Consider the following 17,499-nt stretch of genomic DNA (forward strand, 5'->3'; position numbering starts at 1 on the left):
ATGGCCCTCTTTCTGCCAGCACCCAGAACAGCCACGCTTTACCTGCCAGGAGATCCAAAGGCTTCCAAGAACATCTCACTCAATCAAGCCCCTCATCTCATCGATGAGGACACCGAGGTCCGAGAAGGTAAGTGCCTGGGCAATGGGCATGGAAATGAGGTAGGTTTCATTTGACACCATTATTAACCCTGCTCATTATCCTGGAATGGTCCCATAGAGCTTGTGAAAAATGGTAATTATTTAATTGCATACTTTATCTACATAGTGTATTTTATGCATTGTATAATTATCACCATCATAATTAATGGTGGTTAATTCTTCTGTAGCTGAAAGCAGTCTGCTGAAGGAAGTATTTAAATATCTTTTCTTTCTGCCTTCAAAGTTAAGCCTAAGTAGCCTACTGCTATTTGTTTAATCAACTAGCAGAGAGAGGGCATGAAGAATAGGTCTGTGGGACACCACTCACAGACCCCAATTCTTGATGGTCTGCCCTCATTTCCCACTGTGGGGGGAGAGCACTTCTCTGGGACACTTCAGGCTGCCCATGGTGCCTGAAGATTCAACCTGACTTTACTGTAGGCCCTACAAATGCCATAATTTCAGGGGAGAGGAAAATCCAGCAATCCCTAGTCTACCTTTCAGAACTATTGAGAGGATTTATGATATTTGGGGTTAAGTTCAACTGTAATAGAATAGGGAAATAAAAAATCTGGGGTGTTTAAGGGTAGCTGGGTGGCTCAGTCCAGCTCTTGGTTTCGGCTCAGGTCATGATCTCTGGGTCATGAGATCGAGGCCTGCATTGGACTCTGCACTGAGTGTGGAGCCCGCTTGAGATTCTCTCTCTCTCTCTCCCTCTGCCCCTACTCTCTCTCTCTTTCTCAAAATCAATCAATCAATCAATCAATCAATCAATCTTGGTGATTTAAGGAAGTCTGGAGCCAGGTGTGGTGTCATCGTGGTGCACCTGAAGAGTCGTTTTCAGCCTCGAGGGCACCTCCTGGTCCAAACTGGTTGAAAAGTTCCAGCCATCACATCAGTATTCCGGGCTGGCAGTGGGAAGAAAGGTGGGGGAAGGGGAGAGAGTGAAGGCTGCTCTGCCCAGCTGAATAGATTTTCTAGCATTCCCATAGAACAACTCACTTCTACCCCATTGGCCAGAATCAGTCACAGACTATCTTTAACTCCAAGGGAGAGAGGGAAATAAAGATTTTTGCTGGTGTATTTTCTCCCATTTAAAACACCAGTGCTCTATAACTGAGGAGGAAAGAAAGATGGTGGTTGGGGTAAAAAGTCACTGTCTCTGTCATGGGATTCCACGAGGCAACATATCCCAAGCCTTAAGCACAGGGCGGTGTAGGGCTAGGCTCTTGTTCATTTAGCAACTGTTTATGGAGCGCCTCCTCCTGTGAGGGCAGAGTCTACAGACAAGGCTGTCCTTGTTCCCAGGGGGTTCTTGATCAAGTGCTCAGCCAGCACACAGAGGCATGGATGTTCTTCCAGGAGACAGGTCTGCTTCTGATGGATGGCACCTTTGTGGTTTTCAAAGCACGGGCTGCAGGCCAATCAGTCAGCGATTTGGGGGTGCAGATTGAATGAGATGCTGTGTGATGAGCGCCCTCCTGTAACAGAGGATCCATACCTGATCCCCTTATCCAAGCTCCTAGGTAATACAAGGATGTATTTTTTTGACATCCCCAAAGCATGGACTTAACGACCTCTGCTTAAAAACGTCTTAGGTCAGGATCTCCAGGGGGCAGAGCCCTAGATGAGGGTTTGCTAAGGAAGTGCTCCCAGGGGACGCTGCTGAGGGACTGGGGCGAGGGCAGGGAAAGCGAGGAGGCTGGTGTGGTGTGATTTCAGGCAAAATCTGACAGCACTTGGCCTCAGCCTGATTCCAGGGGGTTCTGGAAGTTTCTTTCTATCTGACAGCTATTCTAGCCTACAGCCAAGGGGGTGGCTTCCGGACCCTTGTACTTCCGGCTCTCGGCCGTGTTGGCAAAGCCTAGATGGCTCAGAGTAAGGATTCTTTGACTAGGGCAGGGGATGGCTTAGGAGAACTTGGCCTGGGTGTCTGGGTAGAGGTAGGGCACATAGAGAACAGTGAGGGGGGGTGTGCGTGAAGAGAGAGGGAGACAGAGACAGAGGGAAGGAGAGCACTCGCTTTGCACAGCTGACTGGAGGGGAGGGTGTCAAGAGGCTGCAAGGGAACCCCACAGTAGTGGGAAGGCACCTTGTTCTCCTTCTTCTCCCCAGCCCTGGAGGATGCAGAGCACAGAGGGAGGGGCACAGGAGCCTAGGCAAGAAGGGCTGCCCCATGCCTCATTTCCAACTGGGTGGAAGGGAGATGATTTTAAATGGATGAGAGTTGGAGCTTTTGATTCTAAATGGACAAGACTTTTTACTACTTGAAAAACAAATGATCACATACCCGACAGTGAATGAAGGGCGAAGGGGTATGATCAGTGTTGTCTGGGGTGAGCAAGGGAGGTCAGACCTTCCCTTCCTAAATGCAGTGGTTGAGGGGAGAAAGTCATGTTCTGTTTGTACTTGTGAGTCTAGCTCATTGAATATATATATTATATGTATTTTTTAAAAGATTTTATTTCTTTTAGTGGGGGGGCACTTGAGTGGCGGGAGGGGCAGATGGAGAGAGAGAGGGAGAGAATCTCAAGCAGACTTTGCCCGGAACATGAAGCCCGACTTGGGGCTCCATCTCATGACCCTGAGATCATGATCTGAGCCCAAACCAAGAGTCAGATGCTTAATGGACTGAGCCACCCAGCAGCCCCACTTATACGTATTTTTAAAGGACATTGAAATAGTCACTTAACCATAATTTATTTAGTTATTTCCCTGCTGTTGGACTTTTGAATTTATGTTGTTTTTATTTTTGTTTATTTATTTATTTTTGCTCTTAAGAATAAAACTGCAAAACCGCTGCATAAATGTTCATAGCAGCCCCAACCTGGAGGCAACTCAAATATCCTCCAGCAGGTGCACAACTAAACAAAACTGTGGTCCATCCATACCATGGAATCCTACTCAGCAGGGAATAAAATAGTCACACAGGCCACAACTTAAATGATCTCAAGGGAATTACATTGAGTGAAAAAAAAGCCAATCCCAAAGGGTTACACATTGTCCGATTCCATTTATATAACATCCTTGCAATGACAAAGTGATAATGTTGGAGGACAGAGTAGTAATTGGGGTTAGGGGCTGTGGCGGGAGGGAGGGGGTGTGGGCATAAAAATGAAGGTGTCCATCCCCAGACAGAACTGCTGTAACCTTGGTTGTGTGGTGCCCACTAATCTACACATATAATGAAATTGCATAGAATTATACACACACACGCACACACAAATGAGCCAGTAAAGCAGGGGGCAATATGAATAATGATGTTGTGTCTACACCAGTTTTCTGGTTGTGATATTGTACTACAATTATACAGGATGTTACTGGGGATAACTGGGTGACGGGTACACCGGATCCCTCTATCATACCTTCTTATGACTGCATGGGAATCTCAACTATCTCAACTATCTCAAAGAGAAAGTAAAGAAAAATTGTCTAACTGAAAAATATGAATCAATGTAAAGGACGTCTTACCTGATTAAAGGTAAAAGTATTTGGGAAAAAGATAATACTGTATGGGTTCTTCCTCTGCTTATATCTGGTGGTGCTTCTCTGATGACTTTTTTCTTAGTATACATTTGTAGAAATGGAATTTTTTAATCAAGAGGTATAACTTTTTCAAGGCTCCTAATATATATTATCAAATTTCTTCCAGAAAATGTGCACAATTTATGCACCCCTCGGGGTTTGTTTTGTGCTCATAGTGGTATTAGTGGTCTCTTGTGATGTTAAAAACAAGAACAAAAATCAGTCCCTTCCTTGTTGCCAATTCCACATGCACTAGACAATATCTCATTGCTTTAATTCTCATCCCATTGATTGGTAGTGAGGTGAACATTTTTTTACATACTGATGGCTTATTGGCCCTTTGCCTTTATACTTAACTCATGTTTCTATTGGGATCTTGATACATTTTTCTTTCTGATTTTTAAAGAGTTCTTTATATTATAATATTAACTTCTTTGTCATATTTGTTGAAAGTATTCCTTTTCAGCTTGTCTTGGCCTTTTATTTTCTAAATGTGGCACTTTAAATTTTTTTTTTTTTTTTTTTTTTTTTAGATTTTATTTATTTATTTGACACAGAGAGGGAAAGAGAGAGAGCACAAGCAGGGGCAGCGGCAGAGGGAGAAGCAGGCTTCCCGAGGAGCAGGGAGCCCGATGCAGGGCTCGACCCCAGGACCCTGGGATCATGACCTGAGCTGAAGGTAGATGCTGAACCGATGAGCCATCCAGGCACTCCTAAATGTGGCACTTTTGATATGACCTATATATGATATACAAACATAGAATATGCAGTTTAATTTATCCATATTTTCCTTTGTGTGTTTTTTTTAAGATTTTATTTATTTATTCGAGAGAGAGAGAGAGTGAGTGTACGAGCGGGGGGAGGGGCACAGGGAGAGAGAGAATCTCAAGCTGACTCCCTGATGAGCGTGGAGCCTGACACAGGGCTCCATCTCACGACCCTGAGATCACAACCTGAGCTAAAACCAAGACTCAGACGCTGAACCGACTGAGGCCCCACCTCCGCCTCCCCGCTTTGTGGTATTTTTTTCTTGCTGAGCTTGGAAGTGCTTCCCCATTCTAATATCAGTAATTATTGGCATGTATTCCCTTCTTTTTTTCTACGGTTTCATTATGAATAAAAATTCCATTTGATGACTAATCCATTCCTTTCCCCTTCGGTGTGATGTTTCCTTTCCTCAACTTCTCAATTCTTATATAATTTTGAGATTTCTTTCTGTGCTTACCTCGCCTGTTCCATTGATCTGTTTGAAATTCTTCTGCCAGTAAAACACTTAATTGTTGGAACCTCAGAATACGCTTTAAAATTTGGCAGAACAGTTTCCTCTGCTTCTTAAAAATGCTTCCAACCTTTCTCACTTGTTTATTTTTCAGATAATGTTCAGAATTCTTTTATAAATATTCATTCCATTAAAAAATTCTACTGATGGTATTGATAGTAATTGTGTTAACTACTAAATTGGAAAACAATATTAATTAACTAATTGATTAAGTAATTAATGCCTGGTTACGGAATCCTATGGCAACTTGGCAATATACTTGTAACTTTTTCTCCACTTATGAAAATAATACTGTATGTACTTCAGTAAACTTTCATGTGGACTACGCATGTAACAGTTACTTGTGGTTACTTAAAAAAATCTGTTATGAAGATGTCATTTTGTTGTTACTCCTATTTAGTAAGTATCACCGATGTTCTTGATTTATGTTTATTTATCTTGCACCCAACAATCCAATTGATTTAAACGTTTTTTTGGTCAACCCTCTTGAGTCTTCTTAGTTTGTAACCGTATTGTCTGTAAATAACATAACGCTGCACTTTCCTGGAGGCCTTCCCCTTCTCAGCCTTCATGCCCTATAGTAGCAGCCGAACTTCCCCGCCCCCCCCCCCCCCCGCAACCTACTGCTGGTCCCCTGCTTTTGGCTTAGCGTTAGCTTTTACCATTCAAGAATATACCACTCAACTTTTAAAATAATAGGAGTGCCGTTTTCTCAAATGTCTGTTCCGCATCTGTAACACCATTATCTTACAGTACATCGCGGAGGTAAATTAGTAGATTTCCTAAGGTTGAATCCTCCTTGAATCCTCAGATAAAAACCCCCCTGATGGAGGTAGGGATTATTTTGTCGTGCTATCATATTTGATTTGTTGATGTTTCCGCCAGGACTGGCTATATAATTTGCATACGGAGTTGCCCAGGGTAAAGTGAAAGTGTGGGGCCCGTTGTTGAAAAAGTATTAAGAATCTCAAGCGGGTGACAGTATTAAATCAAGCATGGGGCCCTTCTGAGAGCACAGTGCCCTGTGTTCTGTACAGGTTGTATGACCAGGAAGCTGGCCCTGATTTTTGCTTTTCTATTTACACATCAGGTTGAAATTGGTCCATGGTTGCTTTTCTGTGCTCTCTGGGTCAAGTTTTAATATCAGGTTCATGTTCATTTTGGTAATGAGTAGGGCAGCTCACCATATTTTTTGTGCTCCTGTAGAGTGTATACTGCATGGGGATCCAACTGTTCTTGAAAATGTGAAGAGGACACATAGGTGTGGTCATCTGGCCATGGGGCATTCTTGAGGAGTTGTTTTGAAGTTTTTTTTAAGATTTTATTTATTTATTTGACAGAGAGACCCAGCGAGAGAGGGAACACAAGCAGGGGGAATGGGAGAGGGAGAAGCAGGCTTCCCGCGGAGCAGGGAGCCGGATGTGGGGCTCGATTCCAGGACCCTGGGATCATGACCTGAGCGGAAGGCAGATGCTTAACGACCGAGGCACCCAGGCGCCCCGTTGTTTTGAAGTATTAAAAAAATTTCAATATGAATATTGTCTTTCCCCACCTCCCCTCCAGATTTCCTGATTTTCTAAAGCCCCTTTTAGTCATCTGTTTTTTCTTTTTTTTTCTTTTTTCCAGAAAAGTGATCAACTTTATCTGGATGTTTGTATGCTTTGGAGTAAATTTCAGTGTGAGATCTCATAACAATTTTTGTAATTTCCTTACCTTTGTTACATCTCATTTCACATAACTAATTATATTTATTTGTCTAGCTCTCTTTTCTTGATTAGATTTACTCTGTTATATAGTGATTTTTACCACCCCCATGCCCCCCACACAAACAGCCAGTTTAAGAAGGATTCCTCATAGGATGAGGGCCTTTCTACTTCTTTGTTTTATTTGTGGTATTGATTTCTGCTTTTATCCTTACAGTGTCCATCTACCTGTCCTAATTAGGTCTTTTTCCCCTTGCTAATTTCTCATGCTTCTGACTAATATTCACTAAAATATATAAAAATATATAAAATATAAAAAATATATAATGAGAGCACTTAAGATTATAAACTTGTTTCTGCTTCCACTTTGGGCCATGTTACGTTCTTTGAAATTCAGTGGTTTTGTTTTTATTGTTTTGTTCCCCCCCAAGAATCTGTAATTGCAAATATGACCTCTACGATTCAAGTTAGTAAAGAGCTCTCTTTTTTATTTCCATGGGGTTACTTTTCATTTGTTTGTTTAAACTTTGTTATCAACTTCTGGCCTTGGTGTATTTTGTTTTAGACTGTTGTCTAATGGTTCTGATTCATTATCAAATTATTCTGCTTTTCAGGTTTTTGTATCTTCTTTCGTAAATATCCCAGGACAGCCTGATCAGGAAGGCACAAAGTCTAAATTCTGCCTGCTAATCCAATCTTATTAATTGTAATTCTCATTTCTATGTCCCTCATTTTTAGCTGCTTGGGTTTTTTTTTTAATTTAAAAAAATTTTTAAATTTAAATTTAATCAATTAACATATAATTAGTTGCTTGGTTTTCTGAAGGTTAAAAGATATACGTTAAAATCTACCGCAATGATTTTTCCTTCCATTATTTCTGTATTCCTTTCGGTGCTTTCTATCTGCTATGCCCTGTTCTTCTGAAGGTGAAGTTTCCTGGGTGTTACGTATCTAGTCTGAATGGGGTTTTTTGTCCACTGCAGCGCTCCTTTCTAGAGCAGCTTTCTCTGAGGCGTGCACCCTCTGTTTTCTGCAGAACACTCCCCGACATTTGTGATGCACTCATCTGTCCCTGGTCTAGTTTCTCATTGCCTGTCTCCCCTTTATTCTTTACGGGTCCTGAGATCCGGGTGCTGCTGACGGGTGACCTCCTCCTCCCTGTGTCCAGCAATTAGCTCACTATAGTTAAATAGTTTGTTTTTTTTTTAACCTCAAACTTTGTCTCATCTGGAAACAATCTGATCACTCCTGCTTCCTTTCCTCTTCGCTGGTCCTTAGCGGGAGAGTGGGGTCTGGCTGCTGCTCGCTCCTGGAACCACCGTCCACTCCCGTTTGCTCCCCGGGGCCCATTGGCTCTGTGGTGCCCTCGCTGGGCCCTGCAGGCGGAAGGACAAGGCAGAAGGAGGTCTGGGCTCAGAATAGGTGAGCAGGTCCCGAGCCTGGGTTGGCCTGCTGAGAGACCTTGAGGACACTTTTGAACTCTTCTGGACCTCGGGTTCCTCGTCGGCTGTGAGGATGAGGAAGGTGGTGTGTGTGAGGCGCTGACCCCACACGAAGATGACCCCCCCCCCAACTGCCTCCAGTCCCAGGCTTTAGGGGAAAACAGCAATAAACATGCAGCTGCCAGAAGGTTGCTAACTGGCCTGTGGGTGGGCTGGTGGTCTTGGGACTGTTGGCTGTTCGATGTGCCAAGTGCCGCCCCTGGGCCCGGGAAGAGGGATGTAAGTGCTGTCCTAGCACCAGGAAGTGACCCGATCCTGCGGTGCCATGACTCATGAGCCTATTAGCTTGTCAGGGCATCTGCCCTTCACACAGCGGGGCAAAGTGACAGCGATGCTTATGCGCATTTTATCATGGGGAGCGGGGTGAAGGGTTCGTCCCGTGTCACACAGGGAGCTGGAGTTATTAATACCTTCAATTAACTCAGAGCCTACTTTGGAGAAGCCAAGTCCCTCATCTCATCTAGGATTTTCTTACCTGCGTCTGCGGCATCACAGATGGTGAAGGGACCTTTAGCCACTTCCGACACATTCTTTGGGAAGATGGCAGATAGGCCTTTCGATCCCCCTTCTCAGGGTGAAGAAAGCGAGGCAGGATCCTTGGGCTCTCTGAGGTTTCAGAGGAGGGAGATAGTGCCAAAACTGCAATGAAGAGATGTGGAGTCTCAATTCCTGGGCCTCTCAATCAGGACCCTGAGGGTAAGGAGCATCCTAATGCCCCGCCTCTCCAGGCCCAACCTGTCCCGAACACCCTGCCTCAGACCCCTGGGCCTGAGCCCCAGGCAGCAACCTCTCTGAAGGGTGGGTTCCTGCCCTGACACCTGGGAAGTTAGGCTTTTTCTGTTTCCCCAGGCTCTGGCTCCCTGGCCAGGGGCAATGTATGGAGCCCTGCTTGAGAGGGTTTCCTTTGAAGGCCAGTGGGTTCAAGACCACCCCTGAGGTGGGGAAGTCCCTGGACCTTATGTGGGAGTGGTTAAGTTTGGTGTCCTCTTCCTCCAGCTACCCTGCCCTGTGCTCTCCCCTCCTTGGCTGCTTCCCCCTCTCTGAGGCCTTTGAGGTATCCAACCTCCTCAAGTCCAGTGCCTTGACAACAAGAAGCCACTCTATCTTTTGCACTTCCAGCTATGTCTATTCATTTTCCCGAGCCTCTCACTCTTCCAAGCCACAGTCTTCAGCTCCAGAGCCTGACAGACAAATGCCCAGCCAGAGCCCCGGGGAGCAGAGGCTCACTCTCAGCCCTGAGCAGCTGGGCCCAACGTGGCCCAGCCCAGAGGGCCATGGCAATCCAAACTTGGCTTTGCAAGGACTCCTGGCTGAGCAGCCCCAGCAATTGCTGGATCTCAATTCCTCTCAAGTAAGAGGAATACTTTCTCTCTTCCCTGGGGTGCCCTGAGAATGAATTATTTACTATTTGTAAAGCACTTTGTAGGGTTCAGTATCATTACACAGGGACCACAGGGCTCAAAAGCAACCCTGGATGCCTGACAGGGTGGTTGTTACTATTAAGCATTTATATAGCACTTTACATTTGCCGAGTGCTTCCCAATCATTTATTAGTTAATTCTCCCAGCACTCTGGAGCTGCCAGCGGACTCGGGTTGCCATGTTCTCCCACCTGGAAATGAGGATGCTGAGGTCAGGGGAGGCCGGTGGCCTTGCCCAGGGTTACCCAATGCCAGTGGCTAGTTGCTCAGGCCGCATCGTGCAGGCTAAGGTGCTGCTCTGCCTTTGACCCTGAAGCTAGCTGCCGGTTTCATTTCTTAGACCATTGTCATCCACCCCAACCCACCCCAACTCCCCAGTGAGGCCCCTTGCAAGGGATTGCTATAACTTATGACCTTGGTGACACTCCTGGAGTGCTCTCAATTCATGACCTACTGTAGTATGAAAGGATGAGCACTGGCTTTGGAGTCAAGATTTGATTGTACAACTTATAGGAAGTGTGACTGTGAGCGAATTTCTTAATGCTCCTGAAGCTCGAGGTCCTTGATCATCAGTTGGGGATGGAAAAACCAAGGAGGCTGTTGTGAGGATCAGAAGGATTTGATGGAGAGCATGTGGCATAAAACAAAAGCTAAAAATTTGTTAACTCTAAGTCTCTGATTGCTGTCAAGGTGTGGACGGACTTTAGCCTCAAGGAAGGCACAGGCAAACCCATGGGGAAATGCTATAAAGAAAAGTGTTGGATCTAAGAAACCCGGGGCGCCTGGGTGGCTCAGTCATTGAGCGTCTGCCTTCGGCTCGGGTCATGATCTTGGGGTCCTGGGATCGAGCCCCGCATTGGGCTCCCTGCTCGGCAGGAGGTCTGCTTCTCCCTCTCCCACTCCCCCTGCTTGTGTTCCCTCTCTCGCTGTAAAAAAAAAAAAAAAAGAAAAAAAAAAGAAACCCACTGGGACTCTATATCGTTTCCGCCTTTAGCTTGGGAGCCTAGGAGTGGAAAGGTAAGGAAAAGGGAAAAGCTGGAGCTACTACCATTTCCACTTTACAGTAATAAATTATGCGAGTTAGAATCCACACTGTTCTTCAGTCAGTTTTTTCTTTAAGAACAAATAACTAAGAATCTACTATGAGTCAGGCACAGTTTTAGGAGTGAAAGATTTAGCAGTGAGCAAGAGAGACAAAGTGTGAAGGAACACTGATCCGGCAATGAGGAGGGGGAATCATGGAATTGAGGGTGGGAATGGAATGTGCAAAGGCCCTGGGGAAGGGAAGACTTCAGAATGCCCAAGGAATTGAGAAGAGCACTGCGGTGGGAGTAAGGGAGAAAATGGTGAGGAGATGAGCTGGGTGAGGACAGTAGGAGCAGGTCACATGGAGCCCTGAACCCCAGGGTGAGAGATAGGATTTTATTGCCCATGCAACACCTCCAAGCAGATCTAAGCCAGGGGGTGACATGATCCTTCAGGTTGCTGTGTGCATTACCACACCTGTAACAGACAAGAAGCTGAGAACCCATTTCCATCAGATTGCTTATCTCTCAGCTCTAAGAAGTCCAAAGTGTGTGTTTTTTTAGTGATACAGACTGAATATTTGTGTCCCCCCCCTCCCCAATTCATATGTTGTCCCCAGTGTCATGGTGTCTGGAGGTGGGGCCTTTGGGAGAATTAGTGCTTTAGTGAGAGACACCCCAGAGAGCTCCCTTGTTCCTTCTGCCGCATGTGGACACAGCGAAACACGATCATCTATGGACCAGGAAGCAGGCCTTCATCAGATACCCAATCTGCTGGTGTTTTGGTCTTGGGTTTCCCAACCGCAACTCTGGGAGTAAGTGTTTGTGGTTTATAAGTCACCCAGTTTGAACAGACCAGCCACTTAGAGCATGTCTGGAACACAGAGCCCAGTGAGGAAAGCCCTTTGGACGGGAGGCTTCTCACCTAAACCCTTTGCCACCAAGTGATGATCATCACTTCAGGGATGGCCTTTGCAAAGTCCTCACATCCACGATTGCCTGCTAATTCTCAGAAACATCCAAGAGGCTCAGTGAAATCTAGAAGCCCACGTATATTCTGCAGTTCCCCAGCCAGTCAGCCAGGGCTGACTCCATATCCTGAGAGGCTCCTCCCACTGCACGCAATGGTCTTTTCCTGCCTCCTTTTGTGGGACTTGCCCACAGACTGGTGGTGGAGGGCTAACCATCTTTCTTCTCTTCCTGGTGGTCTGGAGGAACTGTGCTACCTACCAAAGTACTCCCTCATCTCAGAGCTATGGCAGACAACTGTGGGTCCCTGGTGCTCTTTCTGGGATGCTGGCAAAGACCATCTGTGTGGGAATCGCAGAGCTTTCTGAAGGCTATCCTGGTCAGCTAGGAGCCTGCAGTCTGGTTAGAGAAACAAGACTTCAATGTCTTAGAGATTGTATTTATGGAGTTGTAAACTACTGTGGCTGCAAAGAATCTTAACGTCTTCTGGTGGCTCAAGACAACAGATGTGATGACCAGGTCCTGACTGGTTACTGGATATATCGTCCTGACCATGTGTGGCTAGGAATCCGTGCTCAGCCTAATGGTGGGCATTCTCGAAGCCTCAGCAACAGGGGAAACCATTGCTGAGAAGCTTTCGAGAAAAATAAGGCTGAGGTCTGAGGTCATAAATGAATCCACGAAGCATCATACATACATTTTTTTAATCTTCAATACAATAAAACACAGGCGGCATACCAAATAAAGAAAAAAGCATTGGCCTCTTCTACATTATAAATTTGTAATAGCAGGGAGTTTATAATTAATTTCCATTTACCATCCTTTCCTCTCTAGAAACTTTTGGTATCTCTTCCTCACAATTTCATCAAGATGCTTGTAAATTCACTTGGCTTACATTCAGAGAACATGCTTAAAGGGGACAATATTTTTGAAATATTTTCATACCCGGTACTCTTCATGCCCTGGGCTCCCCACCTGTGTTGGACAGAGTTCTTACTAGCAGACAACAAAACCCATACTAGTTGGTTTAATCAGAAAGAGGGTTTTAAAATCATATTAGTTTGCCTACGGGATCTCCCGGGAAACCAGGGAATGAACTTGGCTGCCACACAGCCAGGAAAATTGCCCAAGCATACGCAGGACTCACAAAATACCACGGCTACCACCACCCATGCTCGATACCTACGACACCAGGCACTGAAAATCCTTCAGCGGCTGAGAAGAGCCAGTAGCTTTCACAATCAAGTTTTCTGGAAGATACCATGTCCTATTGTGTGGCGAGAGCCTCTTTTTGCTCACTTCATTTTCCAAATCTTGAGTAGTTACATCAGCTTGGAAGATGCTAGGTCGTATGTGGAACTCTGTCTGGAATGTAATTTCTGGCCCGGGCACTCTGCAGAATAGGAAGTCTATGTGGAGGGAGTTGGCTGAGTTGCTCCATTGTAGCAATAGGTTTCAATGCTTCCCACTGAATGCAGGTATTGGGTAGAATACCATGTCACTACTCAGCTATGGCTTTTCAGATTAAATGTTTTTTTTTTAAAAGTCTCTAACAGGACAATAGTCTTAAAATCCAGGATTTATAGAGAAAGAAAGCTTCTTATAAATCCTTGAAGCTCCCATTAACATGTTAGCAGCCAGGCTGGACCAACATGAAAATCGAGGTAACAAAAATACATGGGGTATGGAAACTCATGAAATAATACAATCACAGGCTCTGCTACCCAGACAAAGGAAGTAAAAAGCTCACCCCTTCCACTCGGTGGGCTGAAGAAGGAAAAGAGAGAAAGAGGTAAGACAAATTGGTCAAATGCAGTATGGAAAGGAATATTTGGCTGCAGCTAAATTCTGCTTCGCTTTGCTAGAAAAGTCAAGAGTAGAGGCAGTGCCTGGAGTTGGAGGGCGGGCGTGGCTGAAAGAGACTTTTCCCTTCGTTGTTTTTTCCATAGAGATCATTTGTCGAGACCCTCAAGTCAGCTGGCATCCCCTGTACCTGCAGTGGGCCCACAGCCCAGCTCTGTCCTGTGGTTCCCTCCTCCACCTGCTTTGGGCTTTCTCTTCTGTACCTTAGCCTGGCCTTCCCAGGCCTCCTTGCATAGCTCAGGATGGCTGGAGCCCATTGGCTGTTGTCAGAAGATCCAGTTCCATTGTGTTGAGCCATAAAGGTCATTCTAGTAAGGGCTTAGTGTGTCTATAAACAGATTATATGCAATAATGTATGTTGCAGCAAACTGAAGTGCTCTTTTCTTATAGATAGCCCTTTGGTGCCTTCTAAGAAGCATGGATGTGCTAACTGGAAGCTCTTCTGTTTGCTGAGTGCGAACAGTTATCATGCTCTGTGTGATGGCTTTCATAGGCTTGAGTACAGTATTGATTTGGGTGCGTAAGGTTCAAGGTAGAAACCAGAAAACAGTGAATAGCTCTCCTTACTAAGGAAGGAGTGGCAAATTGAGTGGTCCTAAGGACCATCTAGGAATGGGAGGTGGTGATAGAAGAGATTTAGAGCAGGGCCAGATAGTAAATATTTTAGGCTTTGTGGCCTATTCAGTGCATCCTGGCTACTCAGCTCTACCATTGTAGCTCAACAGGAGTCCCAGACTAGGAGGCAAATGGGTGGGCGTGGCTCTTTCAATAGAGCAGGTAGCTGGGCCTTGGGATTGTTGAAGGGATAGGATGAAGGGGAGAGATAGAGAGAGAGAGAGAGATGACTAGCCATTGAAATGTGACTCCGAGGAGAAGAGGGATGACTGATAGAAAGTCTTCAACTGTGGCTCCATGCACCTTACAAAATGCTTCTGGTGTAGAAAGATTCCTTATGATGAAAGTAAGAAATTGCTGAGTATTGCTTCAGAGTCGGTGAAGGGTGAACACAGAAGCTGTACTTGGGGCTAGCCAACATAAGGGCTCCTAGCAGAAAGTAGCGCTTACCCAAGCTCTTGGTGCTCAGGAAACTCTCAGGATAACGTTCAGCTGACCCTGAGCCGAACCAGCCCTGTGATCCAAATGGCGGACACCTACCTCAGTCTCTGGAAGGCCCTGTTGTTGCTGGAGAAGTTGTTTAAGTCACGAAGGCTCCTCCCTCTGCCTGTCACAGAAGCCCACTGGAGACACCGTTTCAGAGGAAAGCCCTGCTTTCCCCATCAGCTGTTACACATTAGTACACAATTGCCTAGTATGTATTGGAGAGATGAGAAATGGGGAAGAAAAGTGAGCTGGGGGCCGATGGCCCCTGGAGAGGGAGACCTGGGTGCCAGGGTAGGGAGGGGCACCCACTGGTGTGGTCTAACCATACATCACCTACTTGATCGACATGGACAGATTTTTTTTTTTAGACTTATTTATTTATTTAAGAGGGGTTGGGGCAGAGGAGAGGAGAGAGAGTTTTAAGCAGACTCCATGCTCAGCATGGAGCCAGATGTGGGACTTGATCTCACAACTCTGAGATCGTGACCTGAGCCGAAACCAAGAGTCAGATGCTTCAATGGACTGCACCACCCAGGCGCCTCAACATGGACAGATTATTGGGACAATGTGGGTGTTAGACCCTCGTGCTCTTTTCTGTCATAGGATCAGGTTGATTTATGCAGAAATCCATCCCCTGAGAAATCGGGGAAATAGATCTTTTTTCTTGTGGAAACAGAAGTTGTGTCACCTTTTTTTTAGTGGGTTAAACTTATGTGGCTACCATTATGTCCTCCTTTTACTAGTCACTGTTAATTTGGTTGTTAAGAAAACAGGACAAAGACTACATCAGCTATTTTTAAAGCTGGTTATTTTGATCATGAAGATGTAGCCAGGATCTTTGGTCTGTTTTGTAGTCTTTGGAAAATTATCTCAGCAGACAGTCTTTCATAGCATTTTATGTTCTAGATAAATATAACTATCCTGTTTTCTAAGCAGATGGCTGCCTTGCCAGGACTGGGAGCTCTTCTTCGAGAGAATGTGGTAGGTGGTGTGCATAATGGCTGTCTAGTTCCTAAGACATTATCCTCCCATTTAAAGTGAGTTTTTCAGGAAAAACATTTGAGGCAAACATGATATGAAAGGTAATATCTTTCTTACTCAAAGAGCTCATGCAGATTTTGAAGAACATTAAGGCCCCAACAGAGGCTTGGAGACAGAACAATTCACAAAAGAGGAAACAGAAAGATGCAAGTAACACAAGCCTAGCACCAGTTACAAAATTAATGCCAAGTCCCAATGCTTCGTCTCATATAGTGTAAATTAGTACCACTTTTTGGAAAGCAATCTGGCAAAATGCTTCAAGATTTATAAACATCATCATGTTTAAGATCCAGAAATGCCACTTCTGGAAATCTTTCCTAGGAAAGGATACCATATGTGGAGAAGGGCCACATGTTGAGTTCACTGTATAAGCAAGCTGCAAGTTCAGCAACAGGGGAATGATTGAATAAATTGTCTGGCTGATGAACTAACACGCGGCCACTGGAGAGCCAATTGGGAAGACCTTGGTAATGTGAAAGACAAAACGGGCAGGATTTGAATCATTTGCATGACAAAATATATGCATCACTCTAAAGACTAGATGGAAATACTCAAAAATAGCATTCCTTTCCAGTCTTTGGAGTGATACACAATAGAATTCAGAATGACTTAAAAAAATTTATATTATGAAAAATTTCAAACACACATGGAGACAGAGAAGGTAATAAGCTCTCATAAACCCACCTCCTCGATTTCACGGTTACTAACGTTTTGCAGTATTTGCTTCATATACATTTAAAAATCCCTAATAGACAATTTTTTTTAAAGCATAACCCACACACCATTGTCACAACCATCAAAGTAAATAATTTCTTTTGTGTGTATGTCTTTTTAAAAATATGGATGTAGTATTAGACTTATAGAAAAGTTGGAAGAATAATTCAAAGAATTTCTATAGACTCTTATTCCAGCGTCTTCAAATATCTATGTTATACTTCATTTGTTCTAGTAATCCTTCCCCTCCATACACACACACATTTTTTTTTCCCCCTAAATCATTGACCTAAATCTGCTCAGTCTGCTATGACAAAAATACCATAGACTGGCGGCTTAAATAACAGTTATTTAGTGCAGTTCTGGATGCTGGGAAGTCTAAGATCAAGTGTCTGGTGACGATCCATTTTCTGGTTCACAGACAGTGTGTTCTTGCTGTCTTCTTACCTGGTAGAAGGGATAAGGGAGCAATCTGGGGTCTCTTTCATAAAGGCACGAATCCCATTCACCAGGGCTCCACACTCATGACCTACTCACCTTCCAAAGGCCCCACCTCCAAATACCATCACGTTGGGGATGAGGCTTCAACATATGAATTTGGGGGAACACAAACATTCAGTCTATAGCACCATTTGAGAATAAGTTGCAGACATGATTCTCCTTTATCCCTAACTACTATAGACTATACTTGTTAAAAACAAAGACTTTGTTCTGCGTAACTGGAGTTCACAGATTACAACCAGGAAATTTACAGACAATCAGGGGTTGCCTACAGTAAATTTGCTTATTGTTCAATCAAGTAATTTGAAGTTTCTGTCTTCTAATTATGTGGACAGTATGGGTTTTGTGTAGTTTTATTTTTCCCTCCTTCCTCCTTTCCTCCCTGCCTTCTTTCCTTCCTTTTGCAGGTTATGTTGGGAAATTTGGATTTAGTCATCATCATCATCTTGGCTACCAGTGACAATTTTTTACCATTGTATAATATCCCATTTGTGTTCAATTTCCCCCAATTTTCTTTTCTTTTTTTTTTTTAAAGATTTTATTTATTTATTTGAGACAGAGAGAATGAGAGAGACAGAGAGCACATGAGAGGGGGGAGGGTCAGAGGGAGAAGCAGGCTCCCCGCCGAGCAGGGAGCCCGATGCGGGACTCGATCCCGGGACTCCAGGATCATGACCTGAGCCGAAGGCAGTCGCCCAACCAACTGAGCCACCCAGGC

General features: G+C 44.6%; 1 protein-coding gene across 1 annotated transcript in view; it reads left to right on the plus strand.

The window, feature by feature from the left end:
• TMEM273 (transmembrane protein 273) overlaps nt 1-17,499 on the plus strand; it is an 82,532-nt gene continuing 65,033 nt past the window's right edge. Inside the window, exon 1 of the mRNA XM_081823083.1 lies at nt 1-127. Coding sequence (XP_081679209.1) covers nt 1-127 — 127 coding nt within the window. The remainder of the gene's footprint in view (nt 128-17,499) is intronic.

Source organism: Leptonychotes weddellii, chromosome 6, assembly GCF_054177405.1.
Source record: "Leptonychotes weddellii isolate Sample4059 chromosome 6, ASM5417740v2, whole genome shotgun sequence".
NCBI lineage: Eukaryota > Metazoa > Chordata > Mammalia > Carnivora > Phocidae > Leptonychotes > Leptonychotes weddellii.